Below are 17683 nucleotides of genomic sequence, written 5' to 3'. Positions count from 1 at the left end.
CTCTTCCCGCGTGCATCTATCTCATCCTGCCCTTTCGCATCTCCAAGCTCACCTGTCGATAACTATCCCAAAATTTACTTGGCCAGCCATAGCTTTCGTTGAGACACCGGCTCCCAGCACAGGCACAATCCCCCTCAAGAAAACCAAAGCCCCCCCATCCCCCCGCTAACCCACTATAAATCAACCCCCACCGTCTCCGGAACTGCCCACCCCAGTCAAACTACTCGTGCCAGATCTGAAGCTTTCCGCTTTGGGCCCGCAGCAACATTCTTTTTTTGGTGCCTACCTACCTACCTAGCATCCTTATTCCTTAAGACCAAAATCACCTCCTGAGCTCCAGTTCCAGTCCTTTATTTTTTTTCCCTCGGTATCGGTCCTCATCTCCAAGTTATCAACTGCGTCAGCAAGGTCAGAGCACTTTGGCCCTTCCGTATAGTTCGTCCGTCGTATCCGCTTCACCTCCAACTGCTACCTACTGCTTCTCACGTTCCTCCACGTTACGATTCCAAACCGTCCCTTTTCCTGTCCCTCCGTCATCCGCAAGGAAACACATACGCGCGAGAGTCACATAGTTTCGACCGGTATTACTACGGCTCCGCCTCGGCTCGAAACGCTTCAAGATCGTTGAAGCCTTCTCCTCGATCGAAACGGAATCGGAAAGAAGAAAGGAAGAAAACAAGACAAAGCACATTCGGCTCGAAGCTACACTTGGACACGAAGCGTGGCAGGCTGGGATCGCCATGGCTTCATCCGTGAAAACAGTACATCCTCACCCTCCTCGATTGCTTTACTGGCGGTGATGAGTCAAAGTGGTGGTGGTGGTGGTTGGGCGGTGGTGGTTGTGGTGTTGCCCGGTGGTGTTACTCGTACTGCTGTTGGTGTTGGTGACCGTGGTGACGGCGGTGGTAGTGGTGGTGGTGATGATGGTGGTGGTGGTCGTGGCGGCGGTTGAAGCTCATCGCTAACGGCAGTCGTCCATTCATCAGGAGTCGATTCCCGTTATCCGCATTCCCGCTCCTTCGTCGTCCACATCCACCGCGATCCCGACCACTAGGAACCATCACCGCAATCACTCCGTCGGTTCCCTCAACGCGTCGCATCGTGTCACCCGGCGGAAGAGCATGTCATCCAACTCTGCAAATATCGCCGCTGTAGCTCAGGCGATGAAGGAGGCAGCCGAGGCTAGGTTATCGCCTGGGACGGTACCGGTACCGGCGCCGACGGCGGTGGTGGTACCACCTCCTGGGATTTCCGGGCTAGGGAAGCTTCAAGCGGGCACCGGCGATGGAGTTGGTCCGGGAGGCTACCCTAGCCCGCCCAGCAGCTTGCCTAACCCTGGCCCTCTTAGTAATGCCACCATCGCAACGCACGACCACGGCATCCATCAACTCGTCAAGGCCGGTGGGACTACACTTCTCAGCGGTAGTGCAATCGCCGAGGGCCATGCTCCGGAGGTTAATCGGGGATCCCGCAACCGGCGGGCAAGCGACGGAGCCGGTGCATTGGGCGGTGTGGGCAAAATAGGACGGATGAGGAGCGGCAGCGAGCTGAAATGTGAAAAGTGTGGGAAGGGATATAAGCATAGTTCCTGTTTAACGAAACATTTGTTTGTCTTCCCCCTCCCTCCCCTTCCATGTTTTTCAAGGCTTGGTTTCGTACGGATAAGAACTACTTCTCAATCACTCCCACCCACACTTGGGATCCATTGCGTGCGAGCCATGGAGCCGCACAGAATCGCATGATACCTCTCCACCTGCATCTCCCCCTTCATTCACAGTTTATCATCCTCAAATTTACCCTCGCATATGCGGAATGCCCTTATTATCCCCCCATTCGTGCGGAGCCCACGATGGATTACAAATACCGTCGAATCTCCATCCCTACCCGACAGCCTTATCGCACACTCACATACACCTAACCTCCCAAATTATCACTCGGAAAAAAAGTCCCACGTCCGAGTTCTTGGGGAGACCACTTTAACTTACCGTGGGATATCGATGCAGATGGGAACATACGCCAGAATGGTCGTACACATCCAAGCTCTTGATCTCCAAACATCAGCAAGTACAGCTCCTGGAGGCTGCCTCGATCCTGGTGTCCATGAACCCAACACCTCCGGATTCTTCATCCGGTGCGTCGAATAACGAAGGCAACTCGGACAGTTCGTCCTCCGATGAGACTACCCCGCCGCCTTCGGGTATGAGCTTGTCCAGTCCCGTACCGACACCACGCGGCATCCGGAATGGCTCCGGGAAACCCGGCAAACGATACTCGTCGGGGTCCTACTCACGGTCGTACAACGGGAGCAGCGGGTTCCTTGCCGGTAGCGCGCCCTCGACGGGTCTATCGTTCCCCAACCATCTACCACAAAGGCCCTTACCCAGGCCGAGAGCAGGCAGTTCCGTTTCCGGTGTACGGGGCTCGGTTGCGCCTTCGCCGTCTCTGCGACCGTCGATGAGCGAGGATGATGCGTTGGCGGCCGCAGTGGAGCTGCTGAGTTGTTCGTTCAACACTCCGATAATGTCGCCGTCCATGCCTGTCGGTAGTGTTCCGAGAGGATTCGGATTGGGATTGTCCGATATCGGATCGCCGCCAGCGGGCGGTAGGGCATATATGGGTCCGCTGAACGACGTGGTCGAGATGAAGAAGGAAGAGGACGAAGATGAAGAGGACCGCGACGAGGAGGATGAGGACGAGGACGAGGATGAGGACGTACGGATGGAGGATCCGAGGATACGTGGGGACGGGGAAGGGTATGGGTGGAGTAAGAGGGGGCGGAGCGAGGAGGAGGACGATGGGGTTTTTGGACGGATGGAGGAGTAAGGAAGGATGGTGGTGGTGGTGGTGGTGGTGGTGGTGGTGGCAGGCTGGGAAACAGAAGGTGGAGGTTTGATAAGAGGGGCGGTCTGGGCCTCGGTCTGGGCTTGACCACCTGTTGCACTATCAGCTCGTTGCTTCCTTCGTCATGACCACTTGTGTTTTCTCTCTCCTTTGTTGGTGATTTTTTCTTTTTCTTTTTCTTGAACTGTTCTTTTGGAGCCATAGGCGTTCTTGTATCTTTTTTGGTTCTTTTTTTTGCTGCCATCTACTGTACTCCAAGTAGGCGGTTCTCATACATAACACCTTCTATCCTACATTGTACCGACGCTGGACACATGATATCATCATCGTCACTAGGAGCTGATCAGCAGCGGGGTAGAGTGACGAAGCTAGCACCTGCTGCTGCTGCTGCTGCTGCTGCTGCACACGCAATGCTTCTGTATGTAGCTCCAGAACGTCCCCGCATGCTGTATATGGGGGTGTATTTCTGGAAGCCAACGACGATATAGGTGCTCTATGTAGTAGTAATGATGGCAGTTCACATGCGGGTGGGTGTTGGTGCTGGTGGGTGCTACTGGTGCTGGTAATGGTGCTGGTAATGGTGCTTCTCCCGCCGTTCCAGGCTCCGGGCTTTGCGCTCTATACTATGATAGTATTTACACGTCTGGATGTCTTCGCTATTGCTTTTTCTTTTTCTTTTCTTTTCTTATTACGCGGATCCTGCAGTTGGAGTGGGGATGGTGCTGCGGGGCCGTAGGTAACTATTGCGGGACGGAGTTCGGGGATTTTCGTCGTGTATGGAAGTACTGAGTTAAAATGTAGTTGCTGGACAATAATAACACTAGTAGTAGCGCATGTATTCCTTCTTCTTCTTCTTGGTCTACTTCTTGTACTCTATAGCACAGGGCAATTGGAGATTTCTGCCTCAGGATTGGACGGCTGGCCTGGCTGGCGGGTAGGGGTGCGGGTGCGGGTGCGGGTGCAAATACATGTACACATGGTCCCCCAACGTCCCTAACGGTCAACCATATGTAGTAGTGTATTAGTGTAGTAGGCCAGTCCAGTCCAGTCCGACAAGAGCGAGTGCAATTCCAGGAATATTTGTTCAAAATTTTAGTTATCTTTTCGGCACTGTGGCCATAGCTATGGCCGTGGCCGTATCCGTGGCCGTAGCTATGGCCGTGTAGTGTGTACTATAGCGGCGGCGGCGGCGATTGAACGAACGGAGGGACGGACGGTGAAGCGGACGGAGGAAGGTCGGAGGAAGGTCGGAGGAAGGTCGGAGGAAGGTCGGAGGAAGGTCGGAGGAAGGTCTGAGGAAGATCGGAGGTCGGAGTAATCACTACTCGGCTCTCATCCCCTCCCTTCCCCACCTACGGCTCACACTCGGCCCACCCACGGATCCCCCACGGCTCACTCGCAGGCGGCGGTGAGTCAATCTACTAAGGTCGAATGCTATCGAACCAAAAAACAAAAGGCTCTCACAGGCTGCTATTCACCCACTCACCATCCCTCACACCGCACCACACACCGCACACCGCACATATAGCGGGTACGGTACTCACCTAGTTACCTACTTACCTACCTGCAAACGTAGATACGTGCCCATGCCATGCCAATGCCGTACCAATGCGAGAACGCGGGGAACAGGGCGAGATACCTACCTAAGTATGTACGCAGCGAAGTTTGCGGGGGGTTTGTGAGGGGTTTGTGGGGGCGGGGAGCGGCGACTGGGGAGTGCGGGTACCTATCGGATGCGTAGGATCGGGCGATAGGAATCGAGGATGTGGGATTCGACGTATTTTCAATAGCTAAGTACTCGGAGTGAGAGTGGTTTGCTGTCCGGATGGGACTGTGGGGGTGGGGATCACTGGGTAGGTATTGGTATTGGTATCAGTATTGAGATATGTGTACACTACATACGGGGAAGGAACGAAGGCATCGAAGGGGTGCTTCCCCTTCCCCGAGCAATGATATTCTACTACCTAGTAGCATGGTAGGTATTCTACGGCTCACTCGAACAGGATAACTCCTCCTGCGCCAAACTGTGCTCTGGAAGGTCTGGGGTCTGGAAGGTCTGCAAACGTCCACGCAGCAAAGTAAAACAAAGCAAAGCGAAAGCTTAAGGGAGGGACCCAGGATCGGATCCAAGTCCGAGCGGATCCGAGTGGGTCGCAGGAGCGGGGGATATCGATTGCGATCTTATCTACCTATCTTCCTCTCACGTTGACGGACGACGGACGACGGACGAGTGAGGAGTGTGGACATGGAATGCCTTTGTGCTCCTACCACCTAACACATACTTAACCTACGATGTGCGAAGGATAATACTACCTACCCAGGAAGCGAACTCGAGCTCGGGCGGAAGGCGGAAGGAAATGTGAGGGAGCTTTCTATGCGCATGCTCCGGCAAGATGGACGGAAGGTGGAAGGTGGAAGGTGGAAGGTGGACGGAAGGTAGAAGACGGAAGGTGGAAACTGGAAGCTGGAAAGGTGAGCGATAAACCCTCGCCTCGCCTCCAGGCTCCCCTCCAGCTCCCCTCCCCTCCCCGTCTACCTACCACCCACCACTCACCCGGGTGGTGGGCAGATGAGAAGGAAGTCTAAAGGAGGAAGTCTAAAGAAGGAAGTCTGAAGGAGGAAGAGCTACCCAGTAACCCAGTAACCCAGTGATTGGGATTGGCTATATATGCGGACGAGTGATACCCGCTGACCGGCGGACCAATCGCTAATCGCCAGCGGCCAATGGTCCATTCTGCACAGCCGGTTCGGCTCATCCGAGTTTGGGGGGAAATATCCGAGCGAGTCATAGCTGATGATTCACCATCACCCATGGCAACACCAAAGTAGAGACACACGAAGACAGGGTTTCGGCTCTGTTTTGTTCTGTTCTGTTTCGTATCGTAAACGAGAGTCCCAACTACTATGTAACTAGAGCGGAAAGCGAATTACACATACAAGACATGTGCTCAAGTCTTGAGTCTTTGCCGTCTCACCGCCCCCCGCAGCCCTGCTAGACGTCAAAGCCTCAAAGGGTACTTTTGCTGAGTCATCCATCTCCCTACAAGGCCACCCTGATTCTCCCGACCACTCCGACCACTCCTCTCCGACGATCAAGTCAAGTCAGATCAAGGGACCTGCAATATATTTGCCTCTCGCCGAACGTCCAGGTTCAGCTGAACCGTTCCGTTATTTATTTTCTTCTTTCTTTAGATCTGTCCGTGTTTTGCATGATACCTACCGTAGTCAGTCGGTCGGTCGGTGGGGCAGGGCGGGGCGGGGCGCGGCGGGGATCGATGCTGAATGTTCAGATGTAGGCATGTAGGTATGCGTTGGCAGTTGGGGGGCATGTTGGGGGGGGAGAGGGGTGTTTTGACTGGCCATTGACCAGGCCAGGCCCTCTGCTCTGCTCTGTTCCCAGACCCAGAGAACGGAGCTGTAGCTAACTGGAACGCGTGATATGACATCAGAACCACCGAACCACTGGCACTGGCACTTCGAAGTTCGAAGTTCGAAGTGAGGAAAAAAAAAAGAAAAGAAAAAAAGTGAAGCAGGAGGAAACAGAGCACTGTTTCGCAAGCGCTAGCATGGTTCCGGAGTAGTCTCTTAAGGCTTGGGCTCCAACGAGCCTGCGGATTGGATCGCAAAGACCTTCTTCTTCCTCTTCTATGTATGTACTTCTTCTTCTTCGCCTTCTTCTGCTGCTGCTTCCTCTTCTCTGTCAAATCGGCATCGTCTAGCATCAAGAGTAGTTTATCTATCTATCCACCTACATACATACGCCACCCACCCAACCCACTCAACCCACCTAACCCAACCAACTGTGTCGTCGTGCGTGCCGCTTTTTCGACATCTAGATCTCATGCAAGCTGTCGTAATGGTTCGCCTGCAACACCTAAGAAGAGATCTAGAGATTTAGAAATGTTAGTGGTGGTAGTAGTTACATAGTAGTGGTGGTGGTGGTGGTGGTGGTGGTGGTGGTGGTGCGGGAGGGAAGCTACGACTGTCACCCGGATTTTGGTTTCTCCGATTACTCGGGTCCGGAGGCGAGAATTAGTACTGTTGCCGTGTAGAACCGTCTAAACGGAGTGGACCAAGGAAAACGTCGGCTCCGATTGGATATGTCATTGGCTGGTAGTTAGCCCGATCCAGTGCTGGGAACTTGGTAAGTCCGCACAATGGCCGGCCGAGCTGCGAGCAGGCATGGCGGACGATCGAATGGCGAGTAGTGAATCACACGACACAACTGCGGAAAATGATTCTCTCAAGCACACGAAATGATAGGTACTTATTGATAAATACTGATACGCCAACAGATAGCTCAGCAGATGCCTAGAGTAGGTATAAAACCATAAACCCACCGGCCCGAGTGGGTTCCATCGAATCGTGACTGGGCATCAAGAGATGTCAAAATCGATTCCACGGTCCAAGGGGGCTGATACGGTTGAGGATACGGACTGCGGACTGGTAATATTTGCGTCTTTCAAGTTTCCTGCATTCCTCGAGTTGCTCGAGCTGCGGCACAGGTAGGTATTCTGTTGCTGTGCTGTGCTGGTACCTTTCAAGTTCCAACAGCACGCAGAAACCCATGGTCCATCATATCCCCTTCGACCGCCTGGCCGCGCGACAGAGCGGACGTATGATACCTAGTATCGAGGAGCCGAAGACAGTGCCGTAGGTAATATCGCCTCGCCCCGTTGTCGAGGCATGTATGTACATAATGTATGTACTATATCTGATCGACGGGTTGCCATCGAATCTCGATCCCGCTGACGCCGCATCCAGTACTATCCACGAGGCCATAGTTAATAGTGAGCAAAGTGCAATCTTTCATGTGGCCGATGGTCACAAGACCTTGAAATTCCAAGAAACGTATAACCATCCCAGTCAACGGTTCCGCTGACCAGGACTTGGGGGGCTCGGGAGGGAGGACTAGGCACTGAGTTCCCCAATTCCTACACAGAATCCGGCCAAGGCCCAAGGGAGCCTTCCGATTGATTTGGAGGTTTCTGCTGCTGGCTACCTACTGTTAGCTGAAGGCCGATCTGAACTGAACGGTAAAGTGGTTCCAAATACATAGTAGTGATGTACAATACACACTTTGGGGAGTTTGCAGGGTTTAGATTGATCATTGGCTCACGCCGATTGTTCAGCTACCGTAGCAGTACCTAGGAGCCTGATCGAGAGGTACATATGATGGTCGGATTCCAGGCTTCCAGCCAGACTAAAGTAGATGGTGGAGGAGAGAAGACCCGGATATCAAAATGTTGCTCTAGGTATAGGTATACCGGTAGCTAGTAGGTAAGGTAGAGTCGAGGCGAGTGGGGATTTGCAATTGTCCAATTGCTTCCTCTCGAAATATCCGGCTACACCTTTCCCGTAACCACCGCGAAGACGGGGTGTTCTCTCAGGCGCCGTTCGTTTCCCATGTGTATCACAACACCACCTACCCAGCCAAAAGGGCGCAATCAGTGCCAATCAGTGCCACGCATTGAAACCCGCCCCGGGTCAGGTGACAAACAACCATCGGGAGCACCCGCCCACCAAGCCCAATCCCATGCCCACACCCATACCCATACCCATACCCATACCCATGCCGTGCCATGCCCATACCATACTCATCCATGCCCAGGGGCCAGGAGGGGAGGACAACGCATCGCTCCAGAGTCCTCCAGGCCCGCGGTGATCTCCATTTAAACCATTTAAACGGTCTCGTGAAGATCCATCCATGATCCGAGCGTTGAGCGATCGTGTTGTTTCGTGTTGTGTTGTGTCAATGCGCATGAACGATTGGCTGGCTGGGCTGGCTGGGAAAGAGAAAAAAAAACAAACTGAAACTTTCTTGCTACCGCTGCCGCTGAAGCTGGATTGGGGGAGTGAAGGGGGAATAGATAGATAGCCTGGCCAAGCCTGTTCCGGTGTAGGCGAATGTATGTAAGAGTACGTCTTGGTTCGGGAGCAGCTGAAGCCTGAAGCTTGAAGCCTGAAGCCTGAGGGGGGTTTGGCCGGGGGAGGGAGAGACATTTTTTTTTGGTTTTTTTTGGAGGGGAGGGGGCCCGGGGGGCTCAGCGTGCCGCCCACCCAGCTGCCACCGGCCACCGGCCACCGCGGGGTGAGTTACTTTGGTACTTGGGTGTAACTATGAGAAGGTGAAGGCAGTCAAGGTGCAGAGTATGTAAATGTAAATGTAAGGGTGCGACAGATAGGTAATCCTGGTGGCCGGTGCATTGACATGGGCATTAGGTGTTATTGGACATGGGGAGGCATCCCAAGCTCCCAAGCTCTCAAGTTGATTCCCAACAAGACGAGACGTTGCCACCTCCGAGTGCGAGTGCTGCCATTCGTTTTGTACATAGATACATGTCTAAATACATACGCCCGTTCGCCCCATCCCGAGTTTCTGTTGGGCGGAGGTGCAGATGGGCTTGTGGGCTCGTGGGTCAATCGGTGCTGTTGCATGCGGACATTCGTGAACGGGGCCGCGCGGGGGGTATGGCCCTGGGATATTCACATGTCGGAGTAAGGCACAGAGATACAGAGATACATATGGGCGGAGAAACATTGTTTTTGGAAAGAGAGCTAGGAGGATGAGGCATTGAGTGGTGGCGGTGGTGATGATGACAGAAAGTGGAGAGACCAAGAGGGAAAGACCAAGAGGGAACCTCCATCGCGAGAGCTTCTGTAGCCTGTAAGTACTACCTACTACGGTAGACTCTCGCCGGAATCCAATTCTCACCACGGGATGAGGGGAGAGAGACGAAGGGAGTACTCCGAGCGAGGCGCCCTGCCGTATATTGCAGCGGTGTTACACATACTCTGTACAGTACAGTACACTCTACATACACGCCTCGGATTTAGGCCATGCTGGGGCAGATCGCGGGAGATCTGCGCACTGAGATGGATGCATCACATCACATCATCGCCTCAAGGCACTCTTCCAGTATCCACCCGGTTCGAACGCACGAACGAGCGAACGAACGAACCTTACCATCCAGGAATCCCCCTGAGGGGAGGGGGAGGGGAGGGGGGTTTCGGACAGGAAGACGGTTTTCCGCGGGGATCAAGGAGGCGGCGGTGACGATGACGATGACCGGCATGAAACGGCCGATGCAGTGCTTCAATTCCTCACCCCCCGTACATAACTAAACGGGGCTTCTGGAAAACTGGACTGTCTGTGATCACGTAAATCAGCCCCCTCGCTCACTCGTGCGGAACGGTGCACTGGGCGATCGGCGGTCGACGCCGCGGGGTCTTACCGATGATACCGATCTGGCGGGGGGCGATGGCGCTCGTCGAATCCGAGGTGTGGAAAGAGGGGGGTTAACTACAGTGGACAGCACGGTGGTGATGAGCGGATGTTGACGGATATGTATGTATCAGAAGTAGGCAAGTATATCTAACGTCGAGGGGAGGGGGCTGTCCAATCTGCTGGTGCCGCTTAGACATCCGAGTTCTCCACACGACCTCCAGCGAATCGGAGACGCTGTGTGGGAGATGAGAGAAAGCACACTGTGGCACTGGTGACTGCAGGCCTAATATTTGCGTCAAAGGCATAAGTTTAGCGTCATCATCGCCTTCGGTCAGTCCCATCGCCGGCAAAAGAATACCTATGTAGGTTTTCCATCGAGCCCCATAGCGGTGATATCCCGAGGACGGGGGCCCCGAAACATGCTGCGGCCACATGGACGCCAGCATCTCAGCTCTATGTATGTACCATCGCCGCCAATACCCGTCAATGCGGGGCAGAGATGCCCGTGGGTAGTTGCTTACATATGTACTATACGCCGAAAGCCTTACTTCAGGCCCGCTCAGCCTCGTGGGTCGATCCGGATGGACGGCCACTGCGATCTCGAAGCCGTACAAACTTGTATATACATACAAGTCCGAATCGTAAACCCAGCCATGATGATGGTGGTGACTACCGACTCGGCTATCGCGGTTCGTCATGGTCGATCCACGATGGGCGCGGGCGGATGGGGGCCGTGCACAGAGAGGCAGTGGGCGCTGGCCGTCGGTAACGGCGGTGATGGGCCTAACTGACGAGAAGGCTATCGGTGCAAGCCACCACGGCCGCCGCTGTCAGCAACCCTGCTATCGGCCCTTGGCATCCATCGGAAGTGAGGCTTGTGGACGTTATCTGGCTATTGCTCCAGAGTGGTCTCATCCGTCAGAAGTGAGGCTGGTGGGCATTATCTGCTCACGTCGGTCCGGAATGGCCTCATCCGCCATTGATGACTGGAGTCGAACGGATAGAGTACTCGGTACTTCACCCGTACATTCATATCCATACCTACACGAGGCTGACGATATTTGAGGCGCGTTGGCCGACGTGCGTCCGTCTCGGGCCCGCCCACCTGGATACTTACCTGCCCACCTACCGACTCGATATCCGCTCCGGTCTCCTCACTCCGCCTTGCCAGGTTCTTCTGATTCTGCTTCTTCTTCGCTACATACGCACTCATGTCGTGAGCTCGCTCGGAGGAGGAGAGAGCCTGGACGTGGGTGCGTCGACGATCCAAACACGGTCTAGGCGAAGTTGTCGCTGCGGATGCGGTTGGACCGAGACCGGAAAGTAGCGCAAACCTACGCACGCCACTCCACGGAGCGAACTGGACTGGATGGATGGAGGGATGGATGGAGGGGGTGGGTGGGTGGGGTGGGTGGGGTGGGGCGGGGAAGAGAAGGGACAACTCAGAGGTAAGGTTGTTGTTCGCATTCTCAACACACACCGAATTTCTTTCTCTGTGCGGCGGACATGACAATTTCCGACTGAGACCCCGTATGTGCGCCCAACCACCAACCAGCAACCGCCAACCGCCGACCATCAACCACCAACCACCGCACACCGCTCTCACATCTCACCTACATACATGGCCATGCACCAAGACCACCCATGGCCTACCCACCACCACCATCACCAAAACCCATGGCCCACCACCACCACTACTATCACCATCACCTCCTCCTCTTCCTCCTCTCCTCCTCTCCTCCTCCACCACGGCGGACCCGTGCCACGGCCATGCCCTCGAATTCACGCCTGGCCTTCTCCCTCCTACCCACCCCACTGCCGAGCCCCATCCATCCATCTTCTTCCCAACTTGCTCTCGCACTCACATACATGATGTTCTCTTCCCTACCCTACCTACCCTAACCACCCAACCCACATCCACATATGCAGCTCGATTGATTATTCTGTGCTTCTGCGCTTGTAGCGAACGAACGCAGCAACGCAATGCTGTGGCGATTCGCATTGGCCACCGTCGTTTCCGCCCCAGAAATCCCGTCCTCCCGCTAACCATTCCCCAACCGTGCCGCCGTGCGCTGGGATCCCGATCACCGCTCTCTTTCTTTCTTTCTCTCCCACGCGCTGTCTCCGGAGGAGGGGAATGTTCCCCTCCTCCGATTAAAACAATACCCTCAACTCACTGGGGAACTAACCAACCCTCGACGCGCGTAGCCAATTGTCGATTGTCTACAGCTCCAAGGCAGTTTTTTTTCTTCTTTCACCGTGGCTATCTGCCAGTCAGAGATCTGTGGCCGTGCATGTCCAGACTACCAGCATGTAGAGTAACTGCCTATGACTGCGACCTGCATGGGCGTGTACCGTCCTTTGGTGGGTTAAGGGTCGGTAGGGGGGGCAGGCAGGCAAGCAAGCAGGCAGGAGGCAGCATGCGGAGATTCCTTGTCTAGCAGCAGCAGAAGCAGAAGCAGCAGAAGCAGAAGCAGCAGCGGCGCAGCGTTTAGCACAGGTTCGACGTGGCCGACGATCTATTTTCTGCTACGCCTGTAGAGTACTCTAGAGTCTATCCCCTCCCATCCAAAACGTACACTACATATCTCATACTCGACCACTCTCAACCATCATGGGCCCGGCCTCCACCTCCATCGTTACCCACCGCTATGTACATACCACTAAACCGCACGGTGGGTGCGTGAATTCCAAAGTAATCGAGCACCGTAGTAGCTCACTTGTGTCTTCACCAACCGTGACGACCGAGCCGTCACTTGTGCCTCCGCCCTCCCCATCCCCCCCTCCCTCCTCCTCCTCCTACCTCCTCCTCCTCCCCTCTGCCTTAATCGCCAGCCCACGCCTGCCTTCCTGCCTTCTTGCCCCTCCCCTCCCCCCTCCCCCCTCTCTCCGCCCTGCCCCGCCCGGCCGCGCCACCGTTTCGATTATTTCTCACAATCTCCCCTCCCCCTCTGCATCGTCATCATCATCATCCATCGTCATCAGCCATCAGCCATCACCGTCTACCTTCTACTCCTCTTCGCCCCCCCGTAAGTGGCCGTTTTCAGAATCGGATTAGTTCCCGCGCTTTTGTCGCCTTGGCGTGAAACCTACTCAGCTATCCGCAATCAACGTCCATATACACACCCCACATCTTCTTAGGCCGAAGAGGGGAGAGGGAAGAACCACAGACGCTGGGAATCAAGAAAAGAAAAAGAAAAAAAACAAATAGGAAATAACGTGGTGGAATATACTCGGCCAGATATCCCCATCGATCCAGCCAGCCAGCCAACCTTCTGCTGCTGCTGCTGCTGCTGCTCCTTGTCTTCCTCCTCGCCCTCGTCCTCATCCATCTCATCCCTCTATCCTCGCGCGTGACAGCCAAGTTACCTTGCCACCCCGCGCCGACCAGCCAGCCAGACAGACAGCTAGACAGCCTACTTGCCAGCGTTATCGTTCCAGGACTGTCTCCTGCCTGCCTCCTGCCAGCGTTCCCGTTTCGTTTACCTCCAAAAAAGTCCCCCGAACCGAGTACGACCGACCGCATCCCGCAACGAACCAGCCGCCAACTGCAATTGTCTGTGTGCGTGTGTGCGTGTGTGGGTGGGTGTGTTTATCTGCTGGCCCCCGGGATAGCTATTCGAAACATCGAGGCCACATCAACGACGACTACTACTCTACCACTACTACTATTACTACTACGACGTGGTTGGGATATTTAGAGCCGCGTTCCCACCCATAACCCCCGCGCACTCCCCCCTCCCCCCCTCCGCCCCTCCACCCGCCCGCCAATTGGCATCCGAACAGCTACTGCATTCCCCTGTCCTCACAACCGGTATTTATATATTGCTCCTATCCTCCCCTCATTTCTGGTGGCTTCCCCTGGATCTGGAATGCTTTTAAGAATTGATCTGATATAAAAATCGATAAATAGAGTAACCTTGACACGAAAGCAAGAAAGAAAGTTCGAAAAAAAAAAGCCATCGCCTTTTGTACGCCCCTCCCTCCCCCCGCGGCGCCATAGAAACCCTCCCCACTATCACCTCCGACTCGTCGACGATCAGTACAACCGCAACAACAATAACAACCACAACCACAACAACTACACCTCTTCCGAATACACAGGCCCGACCCACTACAGCCACCATATAGAAACCTCGGACCCCCACCTTATCGGCCTATCGCAATCGAGAATCGGGGAATAGCTCGTCGCTCGCGTATGACTAGTGGGCTCTACAGGCATCCGGACGCAAACATGGCAGCTTCGGTCGTTCACATACCTTTGGCGCCGATGACGCTGGAGATCAATGCGGTGTCGTCGGAATACGTGACTTGGACTGTATGTCATCTTCCGCGCTCCCTCCCGCAGCTTCGTGTGTGTGTGTGTGTGTGTGTGTGTGTGTGTGTGTGTGTGTGTGTGTGTGTGTGTGTGGCTATGTGGCTAACTTTGTTTCCGACGTCTAGTATAGATGGAAAAATGTCGACTTGTCTGCAGATTTCGAAACGTATGTACCCTCCCTCCCTCCTCGACTCGGCCGCGCGCGTGGTTACAAATCCACTGACGCATTACTCCTGCAGTTACTCGCCGAATTTCGGGCATCCGGACGGGTGGGTATGGCGCATGCTATTTCAGCAGAACGTGGATGCGGCAGGGAACCGCGTCTACGGGATCTTTCTCTACGTTGTCATGACCGACAACGAACTACAAGAGCGCACGTGGACTCGAGATATCCGATATCTGCAGTTTTGCATCCTCAACTCGGAAGGCCGACAGCTTAAGGACAAGACCACGGTCGCACTGTACAGGGAAAACCAGCTCTCGTGGGGATTTCCAGGATTGCTCGACAACAGCATATTGCTGAGGGATCCGGTGGTGAACAGCAGACGGACCATCGACATCGTTTGCCGTCTGAGATATCACCCGAATCAGGAGAAGCTGCGACGGCCCATGAGCCCGACGATACCCGCCAGCTTACTCAGCAACTCGATAATAGGCAACGGGCACTCGACATCGCGCACGGCTCCGAACCCGGCGAGCTACTGGGATCAACAAAAGGCACCCCATACGGTCGTGGACCTGGTTGGAAAGCACTTGAAGAAGCTATTGAACAGCCGCGAATTCTCGGACTTGGAAATCGTCGTGGGGCCGGAACAGAAGGTTCTCTATGCGCACAAGGCAATTCTTGCCGCGCGGAGCGAGTGGTTTCGTAGTGCTCTGCGCCCCGCATTCAGGGAAGCTAGGGAAGGGAGGATCACAGTTCTCGAGGACGATCCCAAAATATTTGAGGCGCTTCTGGAATTCCTGTACACCGGAGAATATCCTCTCTCGAGCCTCGAGAATAACGTCCGGACGGGGATGGGGATGGGGACAGGGACAGGGACAGGGACAGGGTCACGGATGGTGCAAGCCGCTAAGCCCCAGACACCGATACATTTCTCACCGCGCTCGCCGCCGACGATCCCGCCCCGAGTCATCGAGGATTCCAGCTCCTCCGCTAGCAGCAGCAGCGCGTTCTCCGAACCGCCGAGCTCGTTCACCGAATCGCCCAGTCCCTTCGCCGAAGCGCCCAGCCCTTTTAGCTCAACGCCCAGTCCTTTTAGCTCAACGCCCAGTCCCTTCACCTCGGCGTCCAGCTCGACGGAAGACGCGCCGTTCACTTATACGAATACATACGAGCGCGAGCCGGATGAAGACGAGGAGCTGGACGATCAGAAGTTCCAGCTGTTCCTCATGGCGGATAAGTATGGTGTAACGCAGCTCAAGACTCTGATTCGCCTGCACCTGACGAATGACCTGTTGGACACTTCCAACAACCTGCAGCCCGGACAGCGGTTGATACGGTTGATACGATTCGCTTTCGAGGAGCTCCCGGAAACGGCATTGACGAGAACGCCGACTCGATCCAGCGGTCGTGACAGCGGTGTCGGCAACAGCCTCTCCAACTCGATTTCCGAGCGTGGCCCCTCCCCCAGCCATCCGTTCGGCTATAGTTCGGCCGGCATGAATGGCTTCCCCTTCAACGATTTGGAGAACCGCGAGGGCACTGCATCGGCATTCGGACACAATTCGGAAGGCAGTGATGTGGGCGTGGCCATGACCACCGAACGACGGTCTCTGAGCCGGGTATCGCAGACATCGACTGCCAGGGACGAGTATGCTGGAATTTACGGGAGGGATAACGAGACGAACATGCTGAGGGAGAGCATAACGTCATACGTCGCCAAGATGTTTCATGCTGTGCGAAATCTGGACGGATTCGTGGATCTATTGCGAGAAGGGGGAGAGATGGGGGGATTTGTGAAGATGGTCTTGGATAGCATGTATCGACCATAGTGCTGCGGGCCTTGATGATTTTTATTTTTGAGTTTTTTTCGCGTATATATCTCTTTACGTTCCATGTTTACTTTTACTCTACGGATCGGAGGGGAATCTTGATCTTTAGGATAGCTCTAGGCTGAGATGTTAGATGCTTGGATTTTTTTTGGATTTTTTTTGGATTTTTTTCAGGTTTCATGACCACCGCAATGACGATCTGCGCACGCTTCACGGATGGTTTAATAAGGGCTCCTCTTTTTTTTCGGTTTTTTTTTTTCTTTTTTTTTTTTTGGAAAAACTGGTCTTCAATTGCCGATATCGCTTTTTCTTTTTCGAAATTTCCCCTTTCTTTTCTTTCCTCTCTCTCTGCGCATGGTTTTGGCTGGGTTTTACTTTTTGCTTTCTTCGACGGGTCGGATCTTTGCTTTGTGAACTTTTATCATGCTTTTTTTTTCCGAGGTCAAATCGTTTCCTTTCGTTTCCTTTTCCTTTTCCGTTTCATTTTCCTTTTCTCTTCCGAGACGGGTTCTTTTCTCCTCGGCCGTTTCTTTTCTCCTCCGAGACCGGGGGCGATGATTCCTCCCGCTACGTTTTTTTCGTTTCAAATAGGTACTGGATGTTTTCTTTCTTCTTCATCTGTCATTTAGGATTTCTTATTCTTAGCATATGGAGTATTGAGAGTTCTGGAGCTACTGTTATACATTCTATGATCTACATCTTACATACAGGGGGGGTTTTGATTGGTTGTTTGGTTGATCGATGGGTTGGGGTTTTGTAGGGGTTGTGTAGTGTTTTTGAGAATTGAATTGATTATTGGCTTGATTGTTGGTTTGTGATTATTGAGGTTTGTTTGTTGAATTAAATTGTGGTTCTTTGATTTCTTGTGGGCTTCTTTGTTGGGCCGTGGATTCGTGGACGGTGGTCTCTGCTGCTCCGGCTCGTGCATTTGGCTGGATACCCGCACTAGGAAGAAAGAAGTATATACTCGAACTCGGTATCGTTTCGTTCATACTTTGTCCAGTTCGTCGTTAGTCATTGCTGAGGGGGGGCTATTCCTCTCTGTATCTTTTTGGTTTGTTTCCCAGCGGTAGTGGTAGTGGCGGGGGAGGGGTGGGAGGGGGGGGGGGGGGGGGGGGGGGGTACATAGAAGCATGAGGATGAGAAGGAGCAGGAGGAGCAGGAGGAGCAGGAGGAGCAGGACGAAAGCGGAAGGCTCCCGTGCACGAAGCACGACTATGGTAGGTAGTTGGAGTACACACTTGAGTCTTGAGTCTTGAGTAGAATATCTACCTACATTCTAAGCGTCCACTCCCAACTCC

At 54.1% G+C, this 17683-nt stretch overlaps 5 protein-coding genes across 5 annotated transcripts; 4 read left to right on the top strand and 1 right to left on the bottom strand.

Moving 5' to 3' along the window:
• The first annotated feature begins 980 nt into the window (after positions 1-980).
• Positions 981-2989, top strand: BZA05DRAFT_27696 (uncharacterized protein). The gene is made up of 3 exons (XM_051480291.1): positions 981-1606; positions 2004-2696; positions 2772-2989. Exons 1-3 carry the CDS (start codon positions 1122-1124, stop codon positions 2821-2823), a joined length of 1230 nt encoding a protein of 409 aa, XP_051339988.1. The 5' UTR covers positions 981-1121; the 3' UTR covers positions 2824-2989.
• Positions 2990-9774: 6785 nt separating this feature from the next.
• On the bottom strand, positions 9775-10823 carry BZA05DRAFT_395902 (uncharacterized protein). Its single transcript, XM_051483483.1, has one exon. The coding sequence runs from the start codon at positions 10765-10767 to the stop codon at positions 10141-10143; it is 627 nt and encodes a 208-aa protein (XP_051339987.1). The 5' UTR covers positions 10768-10823; the 3' UTR covers positions 9775-10140.
• A 687-nt stretch (positions 10824-11510) lies between these two features.
• On the top strand, positions 11511-12839 carry BZA05DRAFT_27592 (uncharacterized protein). Its single transcript, XM_051480280.1, has one exon. The coding sequence runs from the start codon at positions 11602-11604 to the stop codon at positions 12508-12510; it is 909 nt and encodes a 302-aa protein (XP_051339986.1). The 5' UTR covers positions 11511-11601; the 3' UTR covers positions 12511-12839.
• Positions 12840-14303: 1464 nt separating this feature from the next.
• Positions 14304-16382, top strand: BZA05DRAFT_444411 (uncharacterized protein; the record flags this gene model as incomplete). Its single annotated transcript, XM_051486910.1, has 3 exons — positions 14304-14387; positions 14513-14553; positions 14627-16382. The coding sequence occupies 3 exons, from the start codon at positions 14304-14306 to the stop codon at positions 16380-16382; spliced, it is 1881 nt and encodes a 626-aa protein (XP_051339985.1).
• Positions 16383-16472: 90 nt separating this feature from the next.
• On the top strand, positions 16473-17047 carry BZA05DRAFT_27564 (uncharacterized protein). The gene has a single exon (XM_051480276.1). It carries the CDS (start codon positions 16562-16564, stop codon positions 17009-17011), a length of 450 nt encoding a protein of 149 aa, XP_051339984.1. The 5' UTR covers positions 16473-16561; the 3' UTR covers positions 17012-17047.
• Positions 17048-17683: the final 636 nt, after the last annotated feature.

Source organism: Tricharina praecox (genome assembly GCF_024521635.1).
Source record: "Tricharina praecox strain CBS 144465 chromosome Unknown BZA05scaffold_10, whole genome shotgun sequence".
NCBI classification, from domain to species: Eukaryota; Fungi; Ascomycota; class Pezizomycetes; order Pezizales; family Pyronemataceae; genus Tricharina; species Tricharina praecox.
This window is presented reverse-complemented; position numbering and strand designations above follow the sequence as displayed.